Source organism: Convolutriloba macropyga, chromosome 1 (assembly GCF_964194025.1).
Source record: "Convolutriloba macropyga chromosome 1, txConMacr16.3, whole genome shotgun sequence".
NCBI classification, from domain to species: domain Eukaryota; kingdom Metazoa; phylum Xenacoelomorpha; order Acoela; family Convolutidae; genus Convolutriloba; species Convolutriloba macropyga.
Window position 1 is genome coordinate 30,459,931 of NC_134468.1, and position 22,845 is coordinate 30,482,775.

At 32.5% G+C, this 22,845-nt stretch overlaps 1 protein-coding gene across 4 annotated transcripts in view; it reads right to left on the reverse strand.

Moving 5' to 3' along the window:
• Positions 1–22,845, reverse strand: part of LOC142337819 (uncharacterized) — a 52,560-nt gene that overhangs the window by 17,536 nt on the left and 12,179 nt on the right. Inside the window, exon 1 of one of the 4 annotated variants that reach the window (XM_075387378.1) lies at positions 8,784–9,568. The exons of 2 other annotated variants lie outside the window; for them this stretch is intronic. In XM_075387378.1, the coding sequence (XP_075243493.1) occupies positions 8,784–8,809 (26 nt within the window). In that variant the 5' untranslated portion in view covers positions 8,810–9,568. Of the gene's footprint in view, positions 1–2,892; positions 3,067–8,783; positions 9,569–22,845 lie in introns of those variants that run through there. One more of the 4 variants, XM_075387352.1, reaches the window with a different exon arrangement.

Below are 22,845 nucleotides of genomic sequence, written 5' to 3' on the forward strand. Positions count from 1 at the left end.
TCTGTTGTGCTTTTTGGTACATCCATTTATACCGCACGGGTGGACTTTACAATCTTTGATTGCATGCCCTTTCCCCAGACATCCATAACCTAAACGTTCTTTTGTCACTGCTGCATAGCGATCGGTGATATTCATATTCTTAAATATTGGACAGTTCCATATTTTATGAGTGCCATCCGCTAGTGGGCAGTTGTTGTTTTGCATTTGCTTCGTTTCGTTCGCATTCGAACTCGCAATAATATTTGACGATTTTGAGAATCGTTTTTCCTTGTTAGCATTTGGTCCATCATCTTCCTTTCGTTCGCTCTTGGTTGATGGCATTCCTTCATGGACAAAAGCCATTCGAGCTAACCATTTTTCAAGGAGAGTGAGATCGGGTCTATCTTCTTGACACTCGTCAACGAAGAAGAACCACTTTTCTTTCAAGTTTGGGGGCAGTTTTTCAATTGCCACTTGCAGTGTTGAACTTGATTGCAGATCGCCTTCATAGTTGTATTGCTTCAGTACATTAACTAGGTTGCTGATTGTTATTGAGTAATTAATTATAGCCGTTGAGTCGTGCATTCGAATTGATTGTTGTTTGCGCAACATGTTAAGCTGAGCGTCGACAATTAGGTAAGGTCGCCCAAACTTCCGTCCCAGGAGTTCCCACGCTTGAGCGTAGAATTCTCCCGAATAGCCCATTCCTGATATAGCTGACTTTGCTTTACCTGTCAACAAAGTTTTCAAGTGGCTCATTTTCTCTGAGTCGGGCATATCACGATGGTGAACCGTTGCTTTGAACATATTCGACCACTCCGGCCACTCTAGGGGGTTTCCGTCGAATGAACTCAACTTCAACTTAGGTAGCTGACTACTACTGCTTGGTTTATTACGCTTGAATTTGTCTTGTTCCCGGGCTGTGCTGGCACGCTCTCCACTTGTTGACCGTGATTTAAGTACACCTTCGCGATTGAAGCGTACCCTGGGATAATTGTTGTCGATCCTGGTTTTCGCACGCTCGAAACTATGATCGTGCAAGTTGGAGAATTTATTCGAGTTATCGAGCCAATCGGAAACATCTTGATCCTTCGGGGTTTTCCAGTTGAATGGTGACCTACTTCGAATACTAGGGGTTGCACTGTCATCAGATTCTGGTGCTCTTGCGTCAAGAGCTTCTTTCTCGTATTCCAGTTTCAGTGCTCCTTCTTCTTCAAAAAGTTGCATCTCCATTTCCAGCTCCTTCCTTTTCAATTCGAATTCAATTTTCTTCAACCTCAATTTTGATGCAAAGTCTTTCTCTAGAGCCGCAAGCTTTTCTGCTTTTTTAGCTCGTTTATCAGAGGAGGCCTTTGAATTGTTGTCCTTGTTTGGGTTTCCATGTTCAGCAGTTCGTTGCGAAACTCCTACAACAGACTGTGAAGACTTAGCGGCAGTTGGTTCTGCATCGCTTGTCAATTGTGCGGTTTGATTCTGTTGATCCGTAATGTTTGTTTCTCCGTGAATGTATGGTAACCAGTCTGCGTTTAATTTTTGTAAGAAATTTAGTCGTTCGGCTTTGTAACGTTCAAACAATTCAGAATCACGAAGAAAATTTGCTCGCTTTCGGTTAAGAATGCAAAGAGAGTCGTCAAGTTTCAGCACCTGTTTATAGATGGTCTTGAGTTTGCTTGATCTATCGTTGTTTCTGATTAGTTTCTGGCCCTCCTGAATTTTTGCTTCGATTTGTTCTTTGGAGTTGCTAATCTGTCTCTGCAAAATGTCTTGACTCTGTGACGGAGTCACTGCGTTTGTACTTTGGGACTGCAGCTTGAATCTCTACAGTACCTTTTGTTTATTTGCTTTAATTAAGCCTTGCTATTTAACTTCTAATGCACTTTGCCTAATTGGCTCGGCGTCGTTTAATTGCCTGTTGAGTTTTGTTCTCGTTCGTCGATGACTTCGTCACTTCGACTGTTGGGTTGGAGAGCAGTTTATTCCACTGTCCGGGTCGGCGGACCAAATGTAACGGCTGCTCTCCTTGTGTTTCACAAAGAAAGTTTTACACCGCCCAGTTCGTTCTGAGTGGTTACAAAATCTGTCCGGATACTTCGTTTACGCAGTTCGCTTTTGTAACTGTATATCCGTTCTGCTGTACTTACCGTTGCATTAACTATTCTGTTCGTAATTATTGGCTAATCTTAATTTTTTCAACTATCAATTTGAACTGGATTGCTACAGATCACACAATACGGGATCTCTTTATGTATACCAGTTCAATCCGATAGAAAAAACAAATCGAAGACAAAGATATATGTTTAAGACCTGTTTGTGCAAAAATATTTAAATTTAAACTTAAGTTGGCTTTTGCTATTTGTACTCACAAGTTGAGAATACCAGAAGTTCGGGTTGAATTTCAGCTCCAATAATTCGTTGATGCAAGACACAGTAACAGAATTTACTGCTCAAGAATAATTTTTTGAATACAAGACACAGTAACAATTTACTGCTCAGGAATATTTCTAGTTCAAGACACAGTAACACGTTATTTACTGCTCAAGACAATTTGTTTTGCAATATTTTGCTGAGTTATACTTTCAGCCGTTTTCTGCGGCTACTACGTTGAGTTCTGTGTGTTGCTTTTGTTATTTCCCCCTTTTTCTCTTTTTTCTCACGTGACAAACTGTAACTAGAACTAGAACTATAACTATAACTATTAAATGACCAGGACAAAAGAAAGTGTTTTGTTTCTATTTTCCCGCCTACACAAGCTTAGCGAGCTCAGCTCCAACAAATTGATTTTACATTGAATTAATCTACTATCGTTAAAATTTAAGTCAACATAGTTTTCCTGTCACATCTGAAATAATTAAAATAAAAAACAATGACGGATTGCATTGAAATAAGAAGTTCAAATACAAAAAATAAGCTCACGATTTTCTGCCCCTAGACTGGAGAGAACTTTTACCCAGGCTACTCTGGTTGGATCTCGCACCCGCTCTTCTCGCCGGTTTGGCCCGAATGTTCACACCCGACAGCCGGGCAGACGAGGAAGTCATGATTCCTGGTCTTGTCGCCATTTTTGTCAATTTAATTTGAAATGCTCAATTTTTTTGAAAAACAGTATAAAGTATTGAAATAGTCTGAGTAAAATAGCAGTCAAAGAGGGTCAAATGCAGGGAGATATGAGCAAATGGAGCATAAATGGTGGAACGTCTTTTAAAATAAAGAGGCACTGATTAAAGAAGTTTTAAGTAGAGCATAACAAGATGAGTGGAGCTCAGACTTAATTACAGATTGAAAGCGGAGGAATTAAAGCAGGGACAAAGTATGGCCATAGCTCTTTCAAGATTTAATTTGACGGCTTTTTTGAATTTAAATGGTGCGCATTCTGGAGTGGAAAGCAGGCACTTTGAGAATGAATTGACGTTGTTTACCGCAGGCATCTCCTGTCACAAAAGTCAATTTTCCCCCCACTTTTTAACTCTCTCTTAAATCTTTCTATCTCTTTCTTTATCGCCTTGTCTAGTCCCTGCAATCGGTGCTTCCCTATTCATTCAATTTTACTGACTCCACTTTTTATTGCAACTCTTAGACCTTTAGTCTTCATTAACTGGAAATTTCTACTTCTAGTCAACATTAACATAGAACAATTCCCGAAAAACCTGAGAGTAAGCGGTGAATTGTGGTGTATTTTTGGTTAATTGCGAGCACTTTAGAGAAAAAAGCACAAAAGCGTTTTTGATGTAATGAGAAAATGCATTTTAGGGTCACGCAAGATCTTGTATCTTGTTCTGATAAGTTTACATGATAATTCATGAAACGGCTTGAAAAGATATATTTATATTTGGTACATACATAATTTCTTCAAGCACATACAAAGACTTTAGAAGTTTGTACATAACTTGATGTTTTCTCACTAAGCATTTTATCGAATTCCTATCAAGATATTTTTAAAAACTTTTCACTGGGAAAGATGCAAATAATTACATTTAAGTTAACTAAAAGCAAAAACTACCCATTATCTAAGAATGTCTGGCTATTGCCAAGTAAAGCCTGAAGTTCGAAAAGTACTAAAATGATTTAGGCAATTTTTTACCGATGAAATCAGAACTTCAATATATGATCCCCTTTATGGTCAAAAAAATTCTTGTCCTCAAAAAAATTATCAGGGACCAGAAAAAGTCTCAAGAGAACACTAAGCATAGAAGTATTCAAAATTTTCAGGAGTGGATCATTACTTTTCCATTCTTGTCTAAATGCTTACCATCAAACACTACCATAGAAAAAGCAGTTTCAAAACAATATCAAATTGAAATGTCCACATGTTTTACTGTTTAGACCTTTGTTACGCAACCCCATCAAGCTGCATAAGCTGACCTTATGGTATGAAATAATCCATACAAGTGCAAAACAAAAATTGCTACAAAGATTTTCTATATGATAAAATGTTGGAATCGAATTTTGAAAAAGCTACAAAGTAGTCACAGAAAGAATTTCTCCGCATTTCTAAGCTTATTTTTGATGCCGTCTATGTCTGATGCCGCTTCTATTGCTGAAATTAAGGAATCAAAAATGGCATTATTGTGTTTTTTTTCTATGCAATGCTAAGATTTCCTGTTGCAACTTTGGTACAGAAAATAACGAGCCGGTAGAGTTTGACATAAGTAAAAAAAAATTGGTGATTATTAGCAGAAAGGTGTCTTTTATAGACAAGCAATATCTTTACTTTACTTTTATGTAAAATGTTTAATTCAAGATGACTTAAAATGTAATAAAATCAATTTCATGAAAATCATTACATTTTGATAGTCAAGCATTAGAAGTGATTATTACTGAAAAATTCTATTAGCTATTAGTTCCCTAACTACTTATTATCTATGCGAAAGTCTTCAATTTTTGTTTTAACAAGGCGGCTCGGTAGTGTGCAATCGCACATAAGGTTCCGACCCCGCTCATCCACAATTTTGGCATAATTGTCTACCAAATGAGGAACAGAAGGAAAAACACAAAAAATTCAAGTATTTTTCAAAAAAAAAACTAGTGTATGAACGAAAATATAGCCTCCAAAGCAAATAACTCAGTGGAGTAAAAAATGATGCATTAGATTGATGAGATATACCGATATTAAGAATGCCAGCGAAGACGAACATCAAAAGCAAACAACAACAACAAACATTAATTACATCAAAAAAATTCATGTCCTTTTTAAAAACAAAACTAAATAACAAAGTCAAAATAGCGTCAGATAAAACTGATGATAAACAAAATAACTTGTAATTCACCAGAAAAAATGGTTATTTACCAGTTAATAATAAAGCTTGGTAACAATTAGACAAAAAAGAACAGAAACTTTAAAGATAGAAAATTCGCTGAATTTTTTTTAAAAAACAATTAATTTCAAAGTAATGAAAACCATTAGGAATCAACTAAGATATCCCATAGGTTTACAATTACAAATGTTTCTATAAAACGGAATTAAGAACTCTTGGTATTCAATTTTCTATGCAGTTACAAAAAGAACAACAAATGGACAACAAACTAAAAATCAATTAAAACTTGCCAAAAAATGCATTGGAAGCCGTAAAGCCATACTTTGGCCCCCAAAATTTGTTCGATTGCACCTTCATCGAACACCAATAATCTATTATGTGGCCCCTCATTAGTGAAAATAAGCAAAAATTAGACAAAAAAGAAAAAAAGCAAAATTATGTAATACTTGTTTATTTTCGAAAAAAATTTATTTCCAAAAACAATTAATTACAAAATAAAAAATTTGAATAGGTTCCTCCATTCTTCCAAAGGAAGCCCTGAGATCTGCAATTATCCAGAACAAAATTTACGTATACATAAAGAACGTCAAATATGACAAAAGTCGAAAATTAATTTACTTTTTGTTGTGAAAAACCCTTGTCGAAGCCAGTAAAGTCATACCGAATTCTTTAAAAACATTAGATTTTGTGACACCAATCCTTTTTGACACCTTCTCTCGACAAAAAAACTGTCATCTTTAACCTTTCATTAACGAGAGCAGGTAACAAACAGACGATAAAGGGAACAAAATTGGGTAGTTGAAATGTTTTTTTTTTTTTCATTTTCGAAAACAATTTTTTTCAAAGTCATGAAAGCCATTATCTATCTTCTAAAATCAGAACATCGGCTCATCTACTCTTCCAGGAAAATCAAATCAAACCGGGTCATTGTACAGGAAATTTAATACGACTAAGTAAAAAAGACAAAGTAAAAACGACAGTTGAAGACAAAGTTAAAAAATTCAATTAAATTCTTCGAGAAAGTGCTGTCGAAGCGGTAAAGAACCACAATCTATATCTTTAAGGATTTAAATATCATCAATTGTGCGTAATTTTGAACGCGAAAAATGTGATATATGAACTGACAATAATGTGATAATTTGACAAAAATAGAAAAAATGAAAAATTGGCAAAAACCTAAAACCTAAAAAAAAATTGTGAAATCTAGTATTATCAAAGCCAGATCATCATAACTTAAGGCGTAAAACCGCAATATAGACTAAATTTGAATTCGGTAGAAAGAAGGAGCACTCTTTGATTGCTGACACTAAGCTGAGGTTGACCAGATTAGGAGAAAAATGGAGGCAAACTTCAATAAGCCATTTTTTATTTTAAAATCAAATACTTTAAAAGTCAAAACGACCATAAGCTTTCAAGCAATCACCTAGACAAATTATTTTCAAGCTAATTAGGAAGCCAATAGGACCTATCACTAATGAGCTTTGATTTGAAATGTTCTGTTATTTAATTAATAAAAGAAGATCAATTTTTTTAAAAAAACCGACTGACGACAATCCGAATTATTTTTGGAATGTAACGGTCCAAGATTGGTACAGAACTGGTCCTGCTAATGCTGATTGTCCATTAGGAATATTTAATCTTTGGAATGTCATCGATATAGGTATGTTGTTAGTTAAAAAATAAAAAAATAATGCTGCCTTTTTGATAATCAACGAATAAAGTTAGCAAAAAACGGCAAAGTTTTGTTTACAGAGCACTCTCAACGGAAGTTGAAGTGGAATAGGCCCCCTTTTTAGTCTACAAAGATTGTGTTAGTGGTGTTTGAGTGTGCAGGTCCTGCAAATTTAATCAGAGTGGACTAAAGAAACTTATTTCGTGCTGTTTTTGATGAAAAAGTCTGGATTTTGTGAAATGTTTAGCCGGAATTTCTAAAAAAAAAAAAACAATGAAAATAGCCGACAATATATTTTGTCTTTAAACATAAAATCAACAACATTTTCTTGAAAAATGTTATTAAATTCTATCAAAATTGGCGACATTTTAGTCAAAAGTTCCGAAAAAAGGTGAATGAAATCAACGGAATCCACTCTATTTTGTCGAAAGTTGAAACCTCCATATCTCCCTGTCAAAAACGAAAATCAATAAAATCTTTTCAATTCCATATTCTACACTGGGCAAGCTTTTTAATGATACCAGTCTCAACTCTTTACGATGAATATATCGATCGGCCAAAATTGACTGAACAAAAAAAAACCCATTTGAGTATATAGTTCCTCCGCCCCTCAAGAGGGGTCGGAACAAAAAAAGTTATTTTATAGACATAGAAAAATTGAATGGTCCGTAGATATCGTTTCCGGAAACAAATAACTCAGTTGATTGGTTACAACATCAGTAAAATCATATGAAAGCTGAAAAATTAATGGAAATGAATGAAGGAAAGGACTGAAAATGAACGCATATGAAATTGAGAGTAAGGACCAAATTATTTGAAGACTTCGTTTTTGGAATAATTTTTTGGAAATAATCCTGAATGTTTCATTTAGCTATTTTCCTCGAAATTTTTATACGAGGCCCCTGACGTACGTGCAGTTTTTCGCTCGTAGTGTTTGTATTTGATAGAAAAAAAGCAGTATTTGTACGCTAAAGTAGTTGCTTGAAATTTTGTCCAAAATTAGATCAAAACGGAAAGCAAAGTCTTTAATAAGCATTTTTTGTTAAGCTTAATTTCTCTATAACAGCAAAAGATTAAATTATCTAAAAAGTTTATTTTGAACGTTTTCAATGAGGTTCAACAAAACAAAAACCAAAAATGACACATTTAATCGTGTGCAGACAATTTAAAAAAATGCCAAAATTTTTTTGTCAAAACGGCGTTTCACTGTCTAATTTTTCCCGTAGAAATAAAATTGATTTTCATAAAAAACTATTTTACTTGTTGATTGTTTATATGTACTATATTGATTGTTTATTGTTGTTAAATTGTTACACCCAATGGGGACTGCGTAATGCCATTTTTGGGTACTGATCGGGGGTAAAATAGCAAATTGTTTTACAACTCTTGTCATTTATTTCGAAGGCCGGTTTCACTATCATTCTGGAAACAGGCAGACCTCCGGAATTGCAATACACAAAATACTGGCAAACCAGCTAAGGTAGAATAGGCTTGATCGTCTTCACATACTTTACTCAGGATAACATACAGGATAAATTTTAGTTTTTCTAATTTCCTAATTTCATTTATTGTTTATCATTATTAGAGTATGTGGCATTATCTGTAAACGCATATTACCTTATTTCTTGTTAATGATTCTCTTTTTATATGGAAATAAATTTTGTTTTTTTTTATCTCAATATTTTAACCTCAAGGTCAAACCGACAAAGGTGGCTTTAAAGCTCAGCTTGCTCCAAAATTACTTTTTTGACGCACTTTTTAAACTCTCGAATGTTTACAACAAACTGAATTTCCTGGTTAACTTTGCGCTAAACAGTTTCAAATCACTTAAGTTAACTTTTCCTACAGAACTGTTGTTGTGAACAGAACACCGTACTCACCTGGTAGGAAAACTCGTCTTATGCATTTTCGTGGTCGGAGATTGGAACTGGTATTAAAACAGGCACCAATTATAATGATGGCCAGAAGAAAGTGGTGATAAAATCAAAAAATAGGTTCATGTCAAATTAACTAGATCTAAAATAATTGATTTGACTATTGTGACATCCACGGGGACACTATACACGAGGGTTTCTATGCTAATTTTCCAGGTTTTGGGGTTCCAAGGAAAAGGGAAGGATGCCAATTAGATACCGGATACTTGAAAAGGAAATTCAAAGTGGTATAGCTAGGAACTAGAACCAGTCTATATAGTACTACGGACTGATGGAAAATCAGATTATGTGCCCTTTTTTATAATAGAGCCATAATGCGAAATTTGGATAGTGTACCGCGTGTTACTTTGTTCAACTCCCTTGAGATACCTCCAAAATGATTGTTAAATGAGCTTATGGTTATTAAAATAAGTAAAAGGTCAAAAGTTAGAACTGCCTTTTTCAGTGATAAGAACGAAGTCGGGTTAATGACTATAATACGTATAATCTCTAACACGTGGGGTATTATCCTTTTGAAGTTACTATAAACTTATTTTCAGAAAACAAAAGTGGTTAAGAAAAACTAGTATTTTAAATAATATAAATAATGAAGGATTTTCTTAATCCGTATCCAAAAATATATTGTAGTTTTTTGCATTGAGATTGGAATCGAAAAACGAGGTTAAATTTGTTTGGAAAGTTCCAGTGAGCGAAAATGTGGTGAACGAAATTAATTTCCGTTTTCAAAAGTGATCAAAAAGAGAGAACTGGTGATCAAATTAAAACAGCTCTTTTTTCCAAATGAAGTTCACACTGCTAATCTTCTGAAGTGGCAAAAATAACGACATACACGCGTGGTAGTTTCCTCCAACTAACATATTGAGAATGATAAACACTCGTCAACAGTTCATCAAAAGGATGTCTATCTTAGCCGAATGTCTCAAACTGTAATATGCAATCCTGTTATATAATTACAAATTTTTAAAGCTGAAAATGAACAGTTAGTTGAATTATTATAGAAAAAATGTTTCATAGGTTTCTCCGGAGTCGTAAGTTCGGTAAAGTAAAACCAGTTGCATCTGGATAAATAAATTTACATGGAGTATTAAACATTCAAATGTTTATGTGATTGTCCATTAACTAAAATTTATTCACCTTAAATTCAATAAAAATAAAGAAACTAAAAAACGAAAAAAAATTAAGTTATCTAAGAAGAATAATGTTAAGATCAGTGTAGGAATATCCATTCAGCAACTTTTGGTTAAAAGGAGCTAGAAGCCAGAAAAAATACATTCCGTTTAGCCGAGTAGATTTTTCGTCTAATTCACACTGTTTTGATCTAACAAAGAGCAGAAGGGAAGCATTATTTATTTTAATGTGGAATTAATGTTTACCGCATCCGCTTATCTGTATAGCCCTAATCAGAGAACAACTCAGTTCCCTATCCGACTTCAATCACCTTCTCCCCTGCTCAAGTGCATTTACATCAATGGGTAGCTGGGGTAGATACGACAGTGGTTAGATCTAGGGGGACACAAAGAAAACAAAAGATGGAAACAACAACAAAAAAAAACAAATTACTTTCCTTTGTTTATCTACTGCTAATCTCTCCGTATTAGAATTTGAAACTGGCTCTTTCAAATAAGTGCAACAACTGCAACGGGGGAACTTTATGATGAATGCGCTGCATTATAGATTAAACAGAAAAAAAAACACTAAAAAGCAGCTAAAAATAACCGAATGGCTAAATCTGGCAACAGCATCAAAGAGCCAAAAAATATAGACTTCGCACATGAACCGAACCTATTAACATAATAAACAAGTTAGGCGAGTACATAGCATATTTTTTGTTCGAAACAAATAATTTGAAGTAAAATTAATCTACACAATGAAACAAATAATTTCAATCAAAAAACCAATAGCTATCAATGGAAGCCTTTAAGTAGATTAATGTTAATTAATATCTCCATATAAAAACATTGAGACTAGTTTTTATCAAATTATGTCGTACTTATACAAAAAAAGACCAATACAGACGAAAAACAGAGACTCAAATAAGTTTTGCGAGAAAATGGGGTCAAAGTCATTAAAACCATAATCTGATCCGTTAAAATAAAACCTAATTTAATGCGTTTTTTAAACGCCAATAATGTGATATGTGACTTCTGAAAAATTTTTCTCTTCGAAAAGAATTAATTTCAAAGTCTTCAGAAAACATTGGCTATCAATTTAAATCATTAAATAGGTTAAATTAGTCGTCCAAAGGAAGCCATTTAGACCTATAATCATTGAAGGATAGTCATACTTCTCAAAACGAAAGACAAATACAGACAAATCAAATTAAATTTTGGCGAATAACAGGTGTTGAAGCTGTTAAAAAATACGTAAGGCAATCAAACATTAGATATATCTAATTGTACTTTTCTTCAACATCAATAATGCGATTAGCGAATTGTATTAAAGAAAATACAAGAAGACACAAAAGGCCAAGAAAGTGCAAAGTTGATAGACAAATCTAGATATTTTTGAAACTTTTGATTTCAAAGTCTTAAAATGATTAGCTATAAATCGTAATCTTTAAACAGATTCATTTGTCACGCCATTTGAGAAAAAAATCAAGGACAAGCAATCATCCAACCTTTTAGATACGACTATTAACAGAACAACAAATAGAGACAAAAAGTTCCATTAAAGCATTAAAGTCTGCTAGAAGACGGCGTCGAAGCCGAAAAACCAGAATCCATTTACTGAAAAAATTGATATGATCCTTTTTAATTGCTAATAAAGTGAGAGCTAACTGCTCATCAATATAAGACGAGACTAGCAAAGGAACCTCAAAATGGGAAAACGTGCAAAAATGCAAATGTTTGTGGAAATCCTTACTGCCAATAAAACCAATAAATGAAACTTAAAGTCAAAATATATTTAAAAAATTTTAACTTATTACAAAGACAAGACGTTCAATCCTTGCTGCTTTTAATAAAAAAATCGACCAAATATGAGAAAAAATATAGGAAAGCTGAAATTATCTTTTGTTTATTTTGATAATAAGTATTTTAAAAAGTCAAAACAACCAATAGTCAAAGCGACTAAAACGACTAAAAGATTGATTAGAATCCGAATTCTTGGACAGCAAAAAACAATGATTAGACCAAAAACATCCTTGCTATTGCTTTTCCTACATTTTCAACTCTTTTGAACTTTATTTTTCAAATTACTATGGATATGAATAACTTGATTGAAAGTCATTTTATCAAAAATATTTGATGTTTTTAGGATAATTATCAAGTTAAATTAGAAAAAAAAAACTGGCAAATTTTATTTGAAGAACACTCTCAAAGGAAGAGCAAGTCTAACAACTCGCCCTCATTGGAGTAAACATAGATTTTGTAAACAGTTTTCAGGTTTGTTAATCTGGTAAGTTAAACACAGTAGACTGAAGGAGCTTTTTTCGTTTTGAAAAAAAGGCGGTACTTTGAAAAAATCAGCAAAATTTTTGACCAAAAAATTGGATAAAATAATTCAAAGTAACTCTTCTATCTTGAGAACTAAAACTAAAAAAATAATCGTTATCATTTTAACATTTTGTTTCCAGAAAAAATTGAATAAAAGTACGGGAAAATTGACTAAAAGAACGGGTATTAGTTAAATCTTCACAAAACACTAAACCTGGATAACTCCATAGAAAAGAAGCGAAGTTCAAAAAGAATTTTTATTATATTTTTGAAGCTGGACGGACTTTTGAATAATTCCACTCAAAACCCTCTACGATGATTTTATCGATCAGCTAAAATTGACTAAACAAAAAAACCCGTTTGAGTATATAATTCCTCCCCAACTAGTCAACTATTATTTGTTTTTCGATGGGCTTTGAAATTTGGATAACAATCACACCAAATGTTGTCGGTTTTATTACCAATTTTGGCCCATTTTCTATTGACATAATGGAACAATTGCAATTCAGAATAGCCAATTGCTTTATATCACTAGTTTATGAAAAAAATTATCAGCAAAATCAATCGAATAAAAGATTTTTGAAACACTGCCTGCCAGCTATTATTCGGAAAGGCTACCCGCTCTCCCCAAAAATTAAGTAGTATTGTTCAATAAATTTTATTAGAAAAATAGCTTATTAAAACTTTATTTTAACTTTCTATGCCTTGAACAAAAAGAGCTGTAAACTTAAAATAGTCGACCTCAATAAAAAATGTTTTCCCTGTTTTAAATGTTGACTTACAGCATTGTTTCAACTGAATATGAAGTAACTGTGTGCCTTTTTCACAAAATGATGTTGTAAATTGTCAGCTTCAAACGATTGTATGGTTGAAAGATGCAACGTGCTCCCCAATTGTTTTTTTTTTGTTTAAAGTTGGTCAAAGCTATATAGCTTGCCTCCAATTCTGTAAATTATTAACAAAAACGGACTATTGGCACCGTCAACTAAATTGATGCATTTTCCATTCTCAATTTTCTTTTGAAATGGGCTGACGATTAAGTGAATTAGTTTACATCGCAAAAATTACAAATAAACTCAACATAGGTAAAAGCAAATAAACTGTCTATCTTCTCAAATAATTAAAAACAACATTTTAATTAACCATCGTTTTCTGTTAACAAAAAACATTTCATGTATTTTGATTGAAATCAATTGATCAAATAGCAACTAAATTTCAAGTGTTGAAATCATGATCGAATTGATTGAATTTGATCAATGCCAATTAATACAAGTCTGATATAAACCAGCATAACTAATTCAAATGCAAAAAATATATCTGCTTTTCCGGTGAGATATAAAAAATTAACTTGAGCTGGTTTTCTTTAATTTTAGTGAATCAAAAACTTCAGAGATTATTGCTTAAGCCAAATTGCAGAAAATTTAAGCCAAATTTTCGCTTTTGGAGGAATCTATGCATAACAGTTTGATTTATAGCTATTTAAATGCCAAACATGCAAAAAGAAAACAATAAATACTTCAGGAGCCATGAAACAACTTGGGGATTTTCTTTGCTGTTTCTTTGCAGATAATAGCGTGAAACGAACAAATTTGATCACATTATGCTGCAACTTATTTGTTCTGGCAACAAAATTGTTAAGCGTTTTGTCCAAACGCTCAACTTTCTTCACTAAAAACGCAACTCAACTATTAAGTAAAATTTTAACTTACTTTAATCAATGGAGAACTTAAAAACTAAGCTGCATGCCGTTTTTGAGAAATGCATATTCACAAACACTACATTACTTGTTGGAAAAAGACAACTTTAGTTTTTAAAGAATGAGTATTTAAAAGAAATTATTATTTTGCAAAAGCCCAGGCGGCGTTTTCACCCTGAATCCATCCCTAATTATCGGGGATTAGGGTGTAATGGGCATCGCACTTTTATTTATCAGGGGAAAAGAGTGTAAGAGTGTATTTTTTTTAAATTACACTGTATATACACTTTTTTCTCCACTCGTTTTACACTCGTTGCAAAGATCGCAATTTAGGGTGAACTGATAAAAACTTACACTCAAACGTAATTAGCATTTAACCGACTTGGAACGTTCAAATAAATGTAGCAGATGGCGCAAAGGATAATGCACTAAGTGAAAGTAATATTATCGATAGAGGGAACATGGGGGGGGGGGGGTCAATCCTCACTACCTCCTTCCACTTTTATTTTTTAGAAATACTCTTATAATTAAACTCTTCCACCCTTCATTAAGAGGAGAAATAGGAGCGTAATTTTATCACTATTACACTCTTTACACTCTTTTCCCCGTTATTGTTGGGGAAAGTCTGGAACCGGGAATTTTTTACCTTAGAGCTGTACAGTGAAGCGAAATGCTATGATTTTTTATCATTAAGAAAGTCTCCGAACGATAGTAGTTCCAACATTTTCAACGACAGGGGTTGAAAAATTAAGAAAATTTTTCGTAGTCCAGAAAAATTTAATATTTCAGAAAAGACGGCCCAAAAACTATGCAAGCACTTTCCAGGGGAGGGGATTTCTGCCATTTTTGTATCATTTTTAAAAATTTTCATCTTTGCATATTACTTTTACGGCAGCCCGCTTTGTATTGGTTTTGCAGCTGGTACCATGTCATCTCAAAAATGTTCATTGAAAAACTCAAACGCCCAGAAGCAAGGAAAATGAGATTGAGGATGAGAAGATTATCTAAGATTTTCTAATTTGAATTTTAATCGTTCTACTTTGGTTACTCACAATACAGTTCTTCAGTTCAGTTGTTTCCGGCACTTGAGGATCAGTGACTGAAAATTTTTTTGAAAAAAATGCGTAATAACTGAAGCATAATTCAGACGTTTTTGAATCGAAATTCATTTTGTTAATTGCCTGGTAACTTGATTCATTGGTTGTTTGATCTATTTTTAATAGATTTGTTTATGTTGAGTATCAACCATGAGACTTCTGATTAAGTTTATAGAAACAGTTTGAAGATAATATAGAAAGTTAAAATGAAATTTTACTTATTACTACTGGCAAAAACTTAGCTGTGTAGCTGAATTCAACAACTGTGCATTTGAAGATTAATCGTTTTACTTTGGTTACTCATAATACATTTCTTCAGTTCAGTTCTTTCCGATGCTTGAGACTCAATGTCCAAAAAAATTTTTAAAAAAAAGTTACATAATAACTGAAGCATAATTCGGAAGTTTTTGAGTTGAATTTTTTTCAATTGCCTGGTAACTTGATTCTTTGATGTTCGATCTTTTCTAAATATATTTGCCTATGCTGAGTATCAACCATGAGACCTCTGATTAATTTTATAGAAACGACTTGAAGAAGATACTATAGAAAGTTAAAAAGAAATCAAAGAAACTTTAGTTATTCCTACCGCCAAAACTTAGCTGTGATGTTGAAATCGTTATTTTGAATTTGATTCCCGGCTTCTCAGAGACGTTTTTTGATAAAACGTACATTTTTTTCATTCGCACTCTATTGCTATATATTCTACCAAATTTTGAAGAATTATTTCTCTGAGTTATTTATACAATGCATGCAGTTGATTCTCCATAATTCAGCTGTTTCTCTACAAAAATTTGGTTAGCCCGAAGTTTTTTTTCTGAAAAACTGAATATTTTCGTGATCCATTATTCCAACATCTCTCAGTTCAGCAATCTGTATCTTCATGTATAAAGGTATCAGTTGCCGTATGCCGCACTGTTAACTTTGAACTGTGGGTTTCTATTTACCAAATTTTGATACGGGTTTCTGACAATTTTTCTAATTTGCAGAAGAATAAGGAGTAAGAAAAATTTAAACTTAAATTTTGCGATACATCTATCAAACACAATGCATAAACATTCGCTATAACAAGCAAGACCACATTTTTAAGTTAAAAGAAGAAACTATTAACGAATTATGTGTTTTTAGTATCAAAACAGAGTATGTTCTGTCGACCTACTGATTGCTTTGGATTGTGACACACCTGCAAAGTCAGTTTTGTGGCAAAAAGTTTGAGACGTTTTCATTTTCAGTGGGAAAAATCCATTCAGTAGGAAATGTAGTCTGATATTTTTAGTCTAAATGTCAGAGCTTGAAAAATCTGCTGCCAAATTAGTGTGCATTCCTCAAAGTAAAAAATGGCTGAGGGATCATGTTACGTTTTTAGTCGGTATTAATTATTATTAAGTTCTACTGCGGGAAATACGAAATTATGAATCAATTGCAATCAGTTGCATTTTTTTTGAAAAAACCGCCAACAAATATTAACACAAAAAAATCACAGTTGTTACTTGGTATTAAACAAAAACATCCCAAGAGAAATTTCAAAGTGTTGTAATTTTTTTTTCAATTTTCACCCCATTATTCTTGGCTCAACATTTCAAAATCATCAGGTTATTTGTTCAAGAAATAAGAAAAGCTAAAAATTGATGAAAGAAATATAGTCGCTGCCATTGATCAACTAATAGATGTTGAGATCAGAACAATCAAATGCCTTATTAACAAATTATAGAAAGCTACACGATATAGCCCTCAATTTTTACCGAAGCGCTTTCTCATATTATTGTCTTTTTTTGAAGTATTTATCTCACTTAATTTCACATCTTTTTTGTTACATGCTATCAAAATTATAAAGCGGGTTAGGAAAATTTTTTATCACAAATGAAAAGATTTGTTCGATTGTCACTTGTTTTCATTATACAGCAATGAGACTATTTTTTCTGAAGAAACTTTAAAAATACTTTTTGATGTACAAAAGTTGCCTATTCAAATTTCAAAACCATAAGAAGACCATTTTTGCAACTCGTTGGCATAAAATTACTGGTCAGACAGTTCGTTAAGAAGTCTCTGAGGACACTATTGATGGAAAATTTCGAGCAAGTTTTATTAATTAACATGTTGGAATATTATATACAAAAGCACTTCAGTATCTAAGAGAATCTAATCAATAGAAAATAAACCTTTGTGCCACTAAAATTGAATGCGTGCAAGGGAAATTTCTTAGGAGCCAAATCAGAAGCCAAAACAAGAGGAACTTTGCCGATAGAATTGGTTGCGCTCAGAGAAAATAATTATTCAAGAAACAGTTGAAAAAAAGCCAAAGTGTTGTTTTAATAAATACAGCCGGTTTCGATGCGATATTGATACCCTAAAATTTTTAAAATCAATCCAACGACTTGAAAAAGCTCAATTGTTATATATTTAGCTCAAAATTGATAAAAAAGACTTCAGTTCTAAATTAGAATTTTTTGCAAAAATTACGTGAAATTGCTTTGATGCAAAAAAAGTGTTGAAAGTTTTGAGATACGTGTTAAAGTTCCGAAAAAACATCTGTTCAGCGCATTCAATTCTTTTTAGACAGGTATGATATCCTATCTCTTCTTAGCTATTAATTTGCTTTTCTTTGGTATCTTTAAAACTAATTTGTCGTTCTGGCCTATGATATGGGTCTGTTCCGTCTGGACCCCTCTGACCGCTACCCAAATTTTTGGTCGAGGTCATCTTAGGCGACACCTGATTTTAACAAAGAGGCTCGGTAACATGCGTTTGCACATAATGTTCCTTGCCCGCTCAACCACATTTCTTTCTTAATTTGAAAACCACTTATTTCAGTTTGAAAAACCACTTATTGTTCAACCATAATTTTATCTACCTAAACAACCGCATTAGCCCTAACCACTATGCAAATGAAACAATAACTCATTATAGAACCGATGATAACTGCCATTAGGGAGCGTAAGAGACCAGACAGACGACAAATGCAAATAAAAACAACAAGCATTACTTACGACCAAAACTCAATGTCTATTCATTTTTTAAGAAACATAATGCACAAGTTAAAATAACCTTAGATAAAAAACAAACTAAACTCAAAGACATGCAATTCGCCAGAAAAGACATTGGACCTATCTTTATTGAGAATAATTAACAAGAAGGCAGAAAACAAAATGGCAAAAGTAGAAAATTTGTTTACAGTTTTTGAAAACAAAGAATTTCAAAGCCAGTAAAGCAATTAAATTTTAACTGAAACCATTCCATGGCTTCATTTAAACCTCCAACCAAAAAAATGAGACAATTCATTATCTAGAACCTCGTACGACAAAATGGGAATAAATACAGACAAAAATCAAGAAATCACTTCAATTTTGCGAAGAAACGGAGTGGAAGCCTATAAGATCACAAAATATTTAAAAATTTTTTGAATATACTCAATTGCCCCATTTTGACTCCATTGAAATCACAAGCATTTTTTATGATGATCAGACATGACAGCAAATTATAACCTCAAAATTGGAAAATATCAAAATTAAATGAATAAAATGTTTACAAAAAAATCGTTGTATCAACACCAACAAACCATTATCTAATAAATGAAATAGCAATTAAAACTAAATTATAAATCTCAGAAAAACCATTGTTTATGGGAAACAAAATTTTTAAAACCTTAAAACATTACAACCGTAAGCTTTGAAATAGTAAAAAGTTGAAAATATAACTGCTTTGGAAGCCAATTGTACGTGTTGTTGGTGAAACTAAGTTAAAAGACTACAAGTTAGGACTGAATAGAGAAGAAACTCAAAATTTCACGAACAGTTTTATATAAACGATGTTGAAGCCAAAGTAACACAAGCTTTTTGTTGAAGTTGTTACGGATATTCTTTTACGTCTCTATCCAGAACACTTAACTGATTGAAAACTGAGCACGGATATGAAATCCTTCTTGTCTGTACCTAACAAATAAAAAACCAAAAAGACAAAATTATTTAAAAATTATATTTAGCAACCCAATAGAATTCGAATAAATTTTGAACTTCGAAACTCCAAAAGTAGACCAAAAGTGGTCTTGCTTTTCTTGCTTCTCCTTCACAACTAAAAAAGTACCGAATGTAAACAAAATAGCTAAATCACCATGAACGTATTAAACCAACAAAAAACGATGAATTTTGGATACCTACAGAGTTATATTGTCAAAACAAGCATTAGGTATCAACTGCAATCATTAGATATTTTGATGCCCCCCAATAACCAAGCCACTATTTGAATAATTAAAACCAGTCATAAGACTGTAAAAGGAACATGAAATTTTGGCAAATCTCAAGATTTCATTAAAAAATCACAAAAACAATTTAACGGAGCCAAAACAACAATGAGCTTTACTGGCAAAACACAATATTACTTCACTGGACCATATAGCAAACAGCACACCTATTAATTGAACAGCCACAAGAAAAATATATTTTTAGTTGGAATGAAAGAAACGCAAAATTTAATTCAAAAAGACAGACTAAAAATACAAGCCGCATCATTTTTCATCGCAAAACTTAACGAACAGAACCCAACTGGCATTATACCGCTGCGCTGCTATTATAAACGTAATTATTCTCAATTATTCCGCAAGACTTTTTTGCCAAACGAAAATCTTAATATAACAGAAAATAAACCATGCGTTTTTATTAGTATTGGTTATCATTAGCAGAACGCAAAAATGTTTTTTTTACAGAAAACTATTTGAGGAACCGAAAGTAAATTTAGTTATTATCTGATTAAACAAAGATTTTTGTGTCGGAAGTTTTCATGTCTGAGCCACCGGTCAAACAGGACAAAGGGGGCCAAATAGTTATATTTGATAGTATTTTTTAATAAAAAAAAGAGGAAAAGACTGAATTTTCCAAAAGTAAGCTGAAAACTTTGCAAAAAAAATTGCTTCAATTCACCAATCGTCTTCTATATTAGAAAGTAAAATCAATTGGAAAACCGTAAACAATTTTTTAATGTTATTATATTTTTGCAAAAAGTGACCAAAAATTAAGCAAAAACTCTGAAAAGTGCGAACAAATCGTTGGATGTTAGTTAAACGTTCACAAAAACCTTAAACCTTCGTAATTCCTTGAAAAAAAAAGAAAAACTGTTTCAGGTTAAAAATCTAAAATTGACAAGCTTTCTAAAAATACCACTCAGAATCCCTTACGACGAATATATTGAAAGGTGAAAGTTGACTTAACAAAAGAAAAACCAGTTGAGTATATAGTTCCTGCCCCACTAAAGTGGGTCGGAACAATAAAATCTTAGGACAATGTTGAGCACCTCTCTTTGTTTTAACTACCATATCCATATTAAAATAGTTATAGCTACCACTTGCAGTTAAAAATGCAAATGTAGAGTGGATTCAAAAGAAAACTGGTAATGTGCGTCCGCACACAAAGTTCCGACCCCGGTCATCCACATTTTTGTCATAAATGTCTATCAAATGAGGAACAGATAGAAAATCCCAAAATTTCAAGTTTTTTCCAAAAAAATGTGTATGAACAAAGGTCGCATCCGACGCAAATAAATAATTGGAGCGAAAAATGCCCCACTAGATTGATGAGATCAGTCATTATTAAGAAAGCCAGTCAAGATGAACAACAAAATCAAACAAGAACAACAACAAATATTAATTCATCCAAAACTTTATGTCCATTTGAAAAAAAAACTTACTAACAAGCGCAAAAAATCGTCACTTAAATATGGAACTAAACAACTTAAATGTATTTCACTATAAAACATATGGGACCACTCAATAAAAAAAGGCTCGATATCATTTAGACAAAAAAAACAGCAAAGAAAAAAATTGGCTTATATTTATAAGAACAAATAACTTCAAAAGAAGGAAAAACATTAGATGGCAATTAAAAACGTCCAATATGTTTATGATCACATACGTTTATATAGAACGGCATTATGACCTGTCATTAATCAATTTTTATGCGGTTACAAAAAGAGCAACAAAAAGAGACAACAAAATAAATTCAATGAAAACTTGCGAGAAAACGCTGTCGAAGCCGAAAGGCCATATTTGGCTCCTCGAAATTTGTTTAAATGAGCTTTCCTCAAACGCTTAGAATGTGGTTTAGGCCTTCTCATTAATGAGATTAGGTCAAAAAAAGAGCAAAAACGAAAATAAAGGACAAAATCAAATAAAAGTTTTGTTTTTTTATCGAAAATATTTATTATCAAAGTCATGAAAGCCGTTAGCTACAAAATTAAATAAATAAAAATGTTGGTGTATTTGTCAAAAGGAAACTCTTGAGACCTCAAATTATTCAGAAGTTGTCTTATGTCTGGAAGAATTACGTTAAATATGTACAAAAATCAAAAATTAATTTACTTTTTATGCGAAAAACCCGTGCCGAAGCCATTAAATTCATAACAAAATCTGTAGAAAAAAGTGAATTTTGTACACTAGCACCCTCCCATGATAACAACAATGTTGTCAAATGTGACCTGAAATTAACGAGACTACGTTACAAATAGACAAAAAAGAACAAAAATGCGAAGTTTTAACAGCAGTAAAAAGATTTTTTTTTGAAAACAATTGTTTTCAAAGTCATGAAAGCCATCAGCTATCTACTCAACTCAGAATAAAGGCCCATTTACTCCGTCATGAAATGCCGATGAGACTTGTAACTATCCAGGTACTTTCATACAACTAAAAAGACATTAAAAACGACAACTAAGGACGATTGTATAAAAGACAATTAAATTCTTCGAGAAGGGGGTGTCGACGCCGTTAAAACCATCATCTATGCCTTTCAAGACCTTTAAATGTTCAATTGTGCCCTAATTGGAACACCAATATTGTAATTTGTGAAACGTCAATAATGTGACACTGTGAAAACACAAGAAAATAAACGTGAGAAACGGGCCAATACCTAAAAAAATTGAAATCTAGTAGTATCAAAGCCAGAAAACAATAACTTACTGCAGAAAACCGCAAAATGTTTAAAATTCAGTAAAATGAAGAGGACGAAGATGCATTCTTTATTTGCTGACACTAAGCAACATATTGACCAAAATAAAAAAAAAACAAAAAAAAAGTTCAATAAGCCATTGGTTATTTAAAAAGCAAACATTTTTAAATGTCAAAACGTCAACGTTTAAACTTCAAAATGTTAATATTCAACAACCATAATCTTTAGAGTAAAGAAAATAGATGCAATAATTTGAAATTGTTTAGGAAGCCATTTGGACCTGTCAACAGTGAGCTTTGATGTGAATTGTTCTGTTGTTCAAATCACATAAAAAGCTCGATTTTTTAAAGAAAAGACCGACTGATTACAGTCCAATTTATTTTTTCGATTGTAACAGTCCAACCTTGAAACAAAACCGGCCCCGATTTTGCTGTTCGTCTTTTTAGAACACTCAATTGTTTCCATTGCTTTAGATCAGGATAATTTGTTAATTAAACTTTTAAAAATAAATGATGCGTTTTTGATAATCATAGAGTAAAGTAAGCAAAAAACGGCAATATTTTTATTCTAGACCATTCTCAATAGAATAGGAAGTACAACTAGCTCCCTTTGTAATTTTCAAAGATTGTGTTTGTTGTTTTTGGGGTGTGTACTTTCGGCAAAGTTAATCAAAGTGAACTAAAAAGCTTATTTCGGGCATTTTTTGCTGAAAAACGCTGAATTTTGAAAAATTTAGCTTACGTTTCCGCCAGAAAAAGTAAATCAAAATAGTTAACAATGCTTTTTTGTTTCTAAAATTAAATTTAACAGTACTATTGTAAACAATTTTTTTATAATTTTTATCAACATTGACAA